At 43.0% G+C, this 10,789-nt stretch overlaps 2 protein-coding genes across 2 annotated transcripts; both read right to left on the bottom strand.

Moving 5' to 3' along the window:
- Window positions 1–214: 214 nt before the first annotated feature.
- On the bottom strand, window positions 215–709 carry LOC143568918 (uncharacterized). Its single transcript, XM_077054948.1, has one exon. It carries the CDS (start codon window positions 707–709, stop codon window positions 215–217), a length of 495 nt encoding a protein of 164 aa, XP_076911063.1.
- A 2,222-nt stretch (window positions 710–2,931) lies between these two features.
- On the bottom strand, window positions 2,932–3,933 carry LOC143568917 (uncharacterized). The gene has a single exon (XM_077054947.1). It carries the CDS (start codon window positions 3,931–3,933, stop codon window positions 2,932–2,934), a length of 1,002 nt encoding a protein of 333 aa, XP_076911062.1.
- Between the last annotated feature and the right edge of the window lie 6,856 nt (window positions 3,934–10,789).

Here is a 10,789-nt window from a genome sequence, read left to right as displayed (position 1 = left end):
TGAGTACGAACAAAAGTATCCAAACCTGCAACACAAAGCTCAAAACACCCAAAGCAGACATCAAACGGACTCTAAAACTTAAAAATGACTCAAAATACAAAAGAAAAAAAAATAAAATAATAATAATAATAGTAATAATAATAATAATAATAAAGGAAAACAAATAAAAAGTATACAAACTCTACACTCGGGTATTTCCCGAGGCCTATCCCTATCAATCAATCAAAGTAGGGATGTCGAGGAGAAATACATCTTCCTTAACCGAATCAACCGGCCCACCAATATAATGCTTTAACCTATGGCCGTTCACCTTCCACGCTCTCCCCTCATGATCAACTAACTCAACTGCACCGTCCGGGAATTCCGCCTTCACCGTATACGGACCAAACCATCTCGATCTAAGCTTACCTGGAAACAACTTTAGACGGGAATTATAAACCAACACACGATCCCCACACTTGAACTCTTTCACCTTCCTCAACTTTTGATCGTGTAACGCCTTCGTACGCTCCTTATAACTCCATGATCTCGCATACGCCTCATCTCTCAACTCCTCAACCTCATGAATTTGGAGATACCGGTTTAACGCAGCTTGGGTTAGGTCATGATTAACAGATCTCAACGCCCAATATGCTCTATGCTCTAACTCAACCGGTAGATGACACGCTTTCCCGTAAACCATCCTAAAGGGCGTGGTCCCAATAGGCATTTTAAATGCTATGCGGAAAGCTCAAAGTCCATCATCCAACTTGTCAAGCCAGTCCTTTCGGTTCTTGCCGACAGTTTTCTCTAAGATTCGTTTAACTCCTCGGTTTGCATTCTCCACTTGCCCGCTCGTCTGTGGATGATAGGTGGTGGACAATCGATGGGTGACCCCATATCGTGCCAACACCTTCTCCATCTGGGCATTACAGAAATGTGTGCCCCTATCACTGATCAAAGCCTTGGGAGTACCAAACCGACAGAACAACCTCTTCAAGAATCCCACTACTACTCGGCCGTCGTTAGTGGGCAAGGCTTGAGCCTCAACCCACTTGGAAACGTAGTCGATAGCCACGAGAATGTATCGGTTCCCTCGAGAAGAAAGGAACGGACCCATGAAATCATTGCCCCAAACGTCGAAAACCTCACAAACCTGAATAGGGTTTTGGGGCATCTCATTACGGGATGAGATGTTACCAGTGCGCTGACATGCGTCACACTGTCTGACAAACTCGTGTGCGTCTTTGAAAATCGATGGCCAATAAAAGCCGGAATCTAGAACTTTCCTAGCGGTGAAAGACGAACCATGGTGGCCTCCAGTTAAACCCTCATGACAATGACTAAGAATCTCACGGCTCTCTTCCTTACTCACACACCTCCTCAAAACTCGATCGGCGCCAACACGAAACAAATACGGCGCATACCATATGTAGTGGCGGGCGTCTGCGAAAAAATTCCTTCTCGGATGATAACTCATGCCCTTGATCACTACTCCTTCGGCCAGATAATTCGCAATGTCGAAGAACCATGGCAGACCCTCCTCTTCATCACTTACGTACAACACTGGCTCTCTCTCAAATCTCACTCTCACCATCATCAATGACTCGTGGGGAAATTTATCCCCGACGGCATCCTTTCTAATATGCTCTCTCTTGGATCCTCCAGACGTGATAAGTGATCCGCAGCTACATTCTCCGCTCCCTTTTTATCTCTAATCTCAATATCGAACTCGGAAAGCAAGAGAATCCATCGTATCAGGCGAGGCTTGTCATCTTTCTTTGCGAAAAGGTATCGCAATGCCGCATGATCAGTATAAACGATGGTTTGGGACAACACGAGATAAGAACGAAATTTTTCGAACACGAAAACCACTGCTAGAAGCTCCTTCTCCGTAGTCGTGTAATTCTCCTGAGCGTCATTGAAGGTTTTACTCGCGTAATAGATAGGATGGAAGTGCTTGTCCTTCCGCTGACCTAAAACAGCCCCGACTGCAAAATCAATAGTGTCGCACATGAGCTCGAAGGGTAAGCTCCAGTCGGGTGCTACTAAGATAGGGGCGTTAACCAACTGCCCCTTAAGAAACACAAATGCCTTCAGACAATCAGCATCAAAGTCGAATGCGATCTCCTTCTCTAGAAGGCGAGTCATGGGTCGGGTGATCTTAGAAAAATCTCTAATGAACCTACGATAAAAACCCGCATGCCCGAGAAAACTATGAACGGATTTCACACTAGTCGGTGGAGGAAGTCTACTAATAGTGTCGATTTTAGCTCTGTCTACCTCAATATCGTCTCGCGAAATCTTGTGCCCGAGCACAATGCCTTCAGTCACCATGAAGTGGCACTTATCCTAGTTCAACATCAACTTAGTCTCTATGCACCGTTTCATCTTCTTCTCAAGATTAGAAAGACATTGATCAAATGAGTCCCCATATACCGAAAAATCGTCCATGAAAACCTCCATGGAACTCTCGATCATGTCCTGGAATATCGCTACCATGAAACGCTGGAAAGTAGCTGGAGCATTACATAACCCGAAAGGCATACGTTTGTACGCGAAGGTACCGTATGGGCATGTAAATGTGGTCTTTTCCTGATCCTCATGTGCGACCGGGATCTGGAAATAACCTGAAAATCCATCAAGAAAACAGTAAAACTGTCGCCCCGATAGACGCTCCAACATCTGATCGATGAACGGAAGAGGAAAATGGTCTTTCCTAGTAGCGTCGTTAAGCCTCATGTAGTCGATGCACACCCGCCAACCTGTGACTGTCCTAGTCGGAATAAGCTCGTTACGTTCGTTAGTGACAACTGTCATCCCTCCCTTCTTAGGGACAACCTGAACAGGACTCACCCATGAAGAATCGGAGATGGGATAGATCAGGCCTGCGTCGAGGAGTTTGATAACCTCCTTTTTGACCACCTCCGACATGTTAGGGTTAAGGCTTCTCTAAGGTTGGATTACAGGCTTGTACTCATCCTCCATGAGTATCCTGTGCGTGCAAAAGTTCGGGCTAATGCCCTGAATGTCCATGAGTTTCCACGCAATAGCATGTTTATGTGCCTTGAGCACATCAACCAACCTCGACTTCTCATCATTCGTCAACTGAGAAGAAATGATGACGGGCAAATCGGTCTCACCATCCAAGAAAGCACACTCCAAATGAGGAGGAAGCTCTTTAAACTCGAGGGACGGTGGTGCCTCAATAGATGGTCTCTCCTTCGGCCCCTCGGTGCTATCGGCAACCGTGAACACCTCGGGGTATTCAGGAGGTGAGCTGACAAGAATGCTCAGCTCGTGCTCCAGAGGAACATCAACCTCGTCCTCCTGATTGAGCAAATATGCTCCAGAGATGTAGTCAAGACATCGTTCAAACTGAGATATGAGTGTATCAAGAAAGTAAATGGAATCGTCCTGACTACTAGAGTTTCTCATTGATTTGACAACATGGAAGGTGACGTTCTCCTCCCCTACACGAAGTGTAATTTTGCCGTCGAAGACGTCAATAAGCGCTTTAGCAGTACGCAAGAAGGGTCGTCCCAAAATGAGTGGGACCTGATCGTCAGCCTCCATGTCAAGAATAACAAAATCCACGGGAAAAACAAATTTATCGACTTTAACGAGTACGTTTTCCACAATTCCCCGAGGATATTTGACAGAGCGGTCGGCCAAGGATAAACTCATGCGCGTCGGAACTGGCTCGCCAAGGTCTAGCTTTTTATATAGAGAATATGGAATCAGATTAATGCTAGCACCTAAATCGGCCAACGCGTAGCTCTCAGTCGAGCTGCCAAACAAACACGGGATCGTGAAGTGACCCGGGTCTGCTAATTTCTCCGGCAGCTTGTTCTGGACTACCGCAGAGCATCCTTCATTAAGACATACTGTCGAAAGCCCCTCCAGCTTCTTATTCGAAAGAAGATCTGTTAAGAATTTGGCATATTTAGGCATATGCTGGAGTGCCTCGACAAACGGAAGATTGATTTTTAGCTGTTTAAACATGTCCAAGAAATGTCCATATTCCTGCGCATACTTCTACCGCAGAAGACGAGCAGGATACGGAACTCGAGTAAGATCGACTTCGGGACTCTTCTTATCTTCAATCTTCTTCTCAACAACTTTCTCTGCATGAGACTCACCGTTTGACGCGGTACTTGCTGGGACTCGCCTCTCGTGCGCCCTCACAGGAGTCTCCAACTCTATCTCCTCGTCCACCGGCTCCTCATCATCTGCCGGCGACTGCTCTCGATCACCTCCTCTGCCACTACGGGTGGTCACCGCCTTTAACTGTGCCTTCGGGTTAAGCTCTGTGTTGCCCTGAAATGCTCCGACTTGTTTATTAGGTAGCATCTGCTTCATCATCTCATCCACCTTTCGAGACATCTCCAAAAATGACGACTGCTGGTTTTTCAGTAGGGTGTCGTGCTCAGCCAGTCTATGTTGTGTGTTAGTATCTCTGTTAATAAGGTGAGAAAGCATGGTAGATTGCTTAGTTAGAAGCTCCTTAAGATCCGGATCCATACCACTACTCTTTCCCACACTTGAACTTCCTGCTACCTTTGGGTCACTAACATGCTCCTGCCTTTGGTGAAAACCCTGAGCATTACCTCCTGACCTCCAACCATAGTTGGAGTTATTTCTGCATCCTGAGTTACCGTAGGTATTCGCTCCGCGACTCTGATTACCCAAGTAGTCCACCTTCTCCTGTTGATCGACCGAACAATCAACTGTATCATGCCCTCCACGACATATTTCGCATTTTTGAGCGATCTTCTTCAACTCTCGGATATCTTTCTGCATTGCCTCTAATGCAGCCGCGATGCTAGTATCATTTGAAACCTGATAAATGCCTCGAGCGGAAGAGGTAGTTGTTTTAGAAGCACCTCGGGCGGACGGCTCCTACTGCTCGGCTAGGGCGAAACTCTCAAATAAAGACTCACACTCATCTATATCCATCTTCTCTAACATGTTTCCTCCAGCTGACGTATTGAATCTCTTCTGCATCTCAAAGGTCAGCCCGTAATATAATTTCTCGACTACAACCCATTCAAGTAGACCATGTTGGGGGCATCTACTAAGAAGATTATGGAACCTTTCCTAAGCCAAAGGGTATGGCTCGTCAGGGTCCGTGCGGAAGGAACAGATCTGATCACGGAGTCGCGAGGCTTTAGATGGCGGAAAGTACTTCTTAAGGAATTTAGCTTGAAGATTATCCCAGGTAGTGATGGACCCAGGGGGAAGGTTTTCCAGCCACGATGAAGCACGACCCTCTAGAGAAAATGGAAAAAGATGAAGGTATATAGTAACACGAGCGACGTTGGCAATATTGAAAGTGTCGCAAATACGAGTGAATTTGTTCAGATGGCCAGGCGCGTCCTCGTATTCAAGTCCGTGAAATGGGGCAGAATTAGTGATGGAATTCACGACGTTGGTCGGAATCTGCCAGTTATTAGCATCGGGCATCGCTGGACGTGTGATAGAAGACCGTCTCCCCATCATTCCCTCGTTCGCTCTCGAGTGAACCGTACGCCTAGGGGGGGTTAGCATCTCCCATATCTAAAGTGGAATCAGAAACGTGTACCTTGCTTTCGCGTAGAGCACGTGAAATCTACGGCGCTCACGAAAATCTCTATCGGGTTCGTCTAAATCCGTGAACTCTGGTGGTCCTAGTGAACGTGTACGTCGCATATGCTGAAAAACAAGTATAAGAGTAAGGACCCAAGCTTATCCCTAGAGCACACAAGTTACAATCAAGGCACATATAGCAATCAAGAGCAATTAAATAATAAAATAAAATAAAACTAATTAATTAACTAAAACTAAACTAAAAACAAATAAAAGCAAATAGAAACTAGTTCGCTATTACCAAGTGTCCCCGGCAACGGCGCCAAAAGCTTGATGTGCGCAAAGTGATATATAAATATCTAGCAAATAATGACCAAGCACAACGAGTAATAAAAACCTACAATACCCTAAACCAAACCACTAGCAACTGGCAAGTGAACCTATCGGGTGTAGAATAGCTATAGGAAGACCGGGAATATCGGACCCGAAAGACACTAATTTAAATAACGAGACTAGTTTTAAAAGCTAATTTAAAGTAATAATTAAGAAAATATATAGTTTTGGATTTTTATTTATTTTATTTAAAAACTAATAATTAATTATTCTAAATACTTAAATAAATTAAACTAAACTTGAAAATTAAATTACCGGATAAAAACTTTAGTAAATTCAAATATGAGAAAGAGTTACCCAGGCAAGGAATCTGAATTGTGACGACTCGGGATTTTATCGGTTACGGGAAAATGTTATGGGAACCGGGAATCTAAAGATATGAAAATCTAGGAAACTTAATGGATCCTTAATCACTCTCAAGGTGTCACCAAAAAAGAAATCTTAGAGATCATATAAAAACACCGGCTTATTAGCTCACCTGTCAGTTCACCAATTATGATTAATTACCCTATAAAACAGCTAACCCGTCTGTTTCACTATCTCAATGCATCAAAGTACACGGGGTGGTTTTGAACAGTTTAAAGGACACGGGTAAACAGTGAGATTAAGGAAAAAATAGGCAAACCTACTGTCAGCTAATTTAACCTAAAACCCTAACAACGCAGACAAACCCGACAACTTATCACCCGTCGGATATTTAAGTAGGTACGAATATAAACTTCTAATAATATGCCAAAAATCAGTTTCTATGGTGAATGAGCTCAATAAACCATAAACAAGTTGCAAACACAAAGTAAACAACCCTAACATGCAACCTATAATCGAAAGACATTCAATCAAGTAACATGTGAAACATTTATTTAGACACAAATCAAAAGTAAATACGCATGAGACACATCCAATAAAACTAATCAAAACTTTTAATTAATCAAAATCCCATAAACAAAACCCGAAAACCGACTAGTCGAAAACAGTCAACAAAACATCATCACAAGCCTAGATAACTAAAATGGTTTAGCCAATAATCATGTTCGAAACAAAAAAATAAATAAGTTCAATAATAGAATTCATAATAAAAATTAATAAAGTCAACCGAATAATAGAAACGTTTGGTTGAGTTGATGTAAACTCCTCTCGTGGTTGACTTGCAGCTGCTGTGTATCACCAACTTCTCGCGTTCTAAAAAGCCAAGAATAAGAATAATAGTATGTTGACTTCAATTGTTAGCCGTAGACCTACCAAACCTCAACAAAATAAATAATGTGACGGCGGCTGATGATTCTCATGTAGGGATCCCCCCTCACCTGTTACACCCAACAAAATATATATATCTCTAAATTGCCGTTCAACCCCTTATTTCTAACTTTTTTCACAAGTTAAAACATTAGGTTAACTCCACGTGAATAAATGAAAGGCCCCTTGATTAAAACTATAAGCCCACTTAAGCCTTTTGAACTATTTGTTCCTTTACTATGCCACTCATATTTTGTAAATAGGGAGCCCAATTATTTAACTATCAATATATTTAGATTTGTCTGTATCCGAAAATCATTCATTAAATCTCCAACGCAAGCTGGCAAACAGAATAGAACTTTATTGCAATTTATAATTACATCATGTTGGCTTCATGCCTTCATTCACGTGACTTTCTTTCTTTATTTTTTTTATATAATACTACTACATATAATAGTTAATATATAATAATAATTAGTAGTATATAACATATGCTCGACCTTTCATTCTTCGGTTTCAAGTTTAGTAAAGTGCTCTAATTTAGCTCGTTGTGTCTTGAAACCTTTAAACTTTAAATATGAGCCAACAATGAGTAGTATTTAATAAAAGTCTAGCTTAAGTGCACTCAATATAGTAGGGAATATATATAATAATATGTATATTTCTGACCACATCATTAAGTATGTAATGCGTACATTCGGGCACGTGTATGTGTATGTAAAGTAAGTTATGTGATTAACTAGAACTCACTCAGTGTAGCTGACTTTTAGTATGCACGCTGGCAAATAGGTTGAGGCAGCTCGCATGATTGAAGACACATGGCATGGAATCGAAGATACTGGCATTTCAAGAAAATGTTATGATGTTTTCAAAGACTATGTTTTATGTCTAAATAAATTGAAATGTTGTTAAGACAAGATTTGACAGTTTTGTAATATGTTATGGTTGAAGTTATATTCCGCGTAAAGTTTTAATTAACTCGGATATTAAGAACCGTGTTTATGAGTAAATCCAACACCAAAGTAGGGCTACCGGTAACGGGGCCTTACAAGTTGGTATCAGAGAAAATTTCGTGAGATTTAAGCATCTTATATGCTTAGACTCGAACAAAGAATTGGATTAAAGTAAGAAAAGAAAGAAGATGCCAGGTCAAGATAGCTATGTGTCACTCAAGCAAGCTCAAAAGGTAAAGTGTATGGTTGAATATGTATGTTAATGTTAGCTTAATTCCTAAAGAAATGATATGTGAATGTTAGAGATAGGATTATTTGATTGATTAACTGTTTAGGATAGAACCAGCACAAATAGTCTCATAAGGAGAAGTGTATAGGACACGGAAAGTAACGTGATCAGCTAATCACAATTGGCCACTGTTATTACCTGTTAGCCTTACTATCCTTGTACTAGATGGTTCCTTGGGTGATGACGTTTATGTTTTCCTTTCCAGAATACGATGGCTGGATCTAGAGCAGTTGTTGTAGCAGGAGGCCGCACTGGACGTCGTGGCAGGCCTCGTCGTGTCCAACGACCTTCGGTAGAAACAGCTTCCAACACTGAAGAAGAAGGAAGTGCAGTTGGAGGAAACCTTAACAACAATGAAGGGGTTCAGCTAGATCCCTTAATCCAAGCAGCTATTGTCCAAGCTGTAGCCACTGCAGTGAAGAACATGAACCCAGAGGGATCTGCTGGAGGCCGTGAAGGAACTTCTGAAGGAGCGGGAGGAGGTGGTAGGAACGATGATGAAGGAGAGAGGGAGGCTTCGAGTGTGGTAAGGTCTGTGAAGGTTTATTATAGAAAGAGGGACCGAGGTGGTTGCAACTATAAGTCCTTCAAAGGTTGTGACCCGCCGAAGCTGACTGGTTTGGGAGACGCAATCGCTACCCTTCAATGGATAACCACCATGGATAAAATTATCCGCATTAGCGAGTGTCGCCCCGATCAAGCTGTCGGTTATGCCACCCAATCGTTTGAAGAAGAGGCGATGTATTGGTGGGAAAGTGTGGAGCAGAGGAAGACTCGGGACGAGATTAAGGCCATGAAGTGGGAGCATCTGAAGGAGTTAGTTATGAAGAAGTTCTGTGCTGACTGCCGAAGTTGAGAGGGCGGAGATGAAGTTTCTGAACTTGAAAGCTGGGACGATGACACATCGTGAGTATACTACCGAGTTCAACCGAATGTCTAGGTTGGTACCCGATATGGTCAACACCGAGGCTAAGAGAATCAAGTGTTATGTGAGGGGACTGCCACAAAAGGTTCGCATGCTGGTCAGGGCGAATAAAGCTGCTACTTTTGACTCTGCTGTCGAACTCGCAGAGATGGTTTATGAGGATCTGGCTGCGGACGATGTTGTGGCCGGGGAAGAGAAGAAAGACAAGAAGTGGGTCGCTCCTGTTAAATGACCTGGTACCCAGTTGTGGAAATCTAAGGACAAGAAGCAGAAGGTGTGGGAGAGAAGGACGTGCAAGATGTGTGGGAAAGTGCACGGTGGAGAGTGCCAGTGGGGCACTGGTTCGGATGTGTGTCACAAATGTGGAAAGGCTCATGGCGGAGAGTGTAGGCTTGGGAAAAATGCCTGTTATAAGTGTGGGAAGGTGGGGCACTATGCTAATGAATGTGATGCAAAACCCGCATGCTTCAAGTGTGGTAAGATGGGTCATATGGCAAGGGAGTGTACAGATGGTGGAGCTGGAGGTAGTGGAAAGAAGGATACCGATCAAGCTAGGCCAAGGACTAGAGCCTACATGCTGACCCAGGAACAGGCTAAACAGATTCCGGATGTTGTAACTGGTACGTTTTTAGTAGACGGTATTTCTGCTTCAGTATTATTTGATTCGGGTGCGAATAAAAGTTTCATAGCTACACCGTTTAGTAAATTAGCTAAAATGAAATGTTGCCGAATGTCTGAAACTTTTATAGTAGAAACCGCTAGTGACGCTTCGGTTAAAATAATGAAACTGGTTAAGAACTGTAAGATAGAGTTAGAGGGACATGAGTTCCCGGTTACCTTGTATGTTATGACCTTAGGAGGGTTTGATGTAGTTTTGGGAATGGATTGGTTGTCTGAGTACGAAGCTCTACCTGGCGTATATTGTCAACGCTACAACCGAGACGAAAGAGATGAAAGATGTTCCTATCGTGTGCGACTACCCAGAAGTATGAGATAGAATTTCAGATAGATTTAGTACCAGGAGCCCAACCCGTCGTGAAAGCGCCTTACCGTCTAGCACCGTCCGAGATGAAAGAATTGATGTCCCAACTGCAAGAACTTCTCGACAAGGGTTTTATTAGACCAAGTGTTTTCCCGTGGGGTGCACCAGTGTTGTTCGTGAAGAAGAAGGATGGAAGTATGAGAATGTGCATAGACTATCGTGAGTTGAACAAGGTTAAGGTAAAGAGTAGATATCCTTTGCCAAGGATTGATGATCTGTTTGACCAACTGCAAGGTTCAAGTTGGTTCTCACGAATAGATCTCAGATCAGGCTATCATCAGCTGAAGGTAAAAGAGGCAGACATCCCTAAGACAACGTTTCGGACGCGGTATGGACACTACGAGTTCCTCGTGATGTCATTCGGTCTAACAAATGCTCCCGCAGCATTTATGGACATGATGAATAGG

Source organism: Bidens hawaiensis, unplaced genomic scaffold (genome assembly GCF_021521415.1).
Source record: "Bidens hawaiensis isolate Kalapana, Puna unplaced genomic scaffold, B.hawaiensis_p1.1 tig00024248_1, whole genome shotgun sequence".
NCBI lineage: Eukaryota > Viridiplantae > Streptophyta > Magnoliopsida > Asterales > Asteraceae > Bidens > Bidens hawaiensis.
The sequence above is the reverse complement of the archived record's forward strand: the minus strand, read 5'-3'. Positions and strand labels throughout refer to the sequence as shown.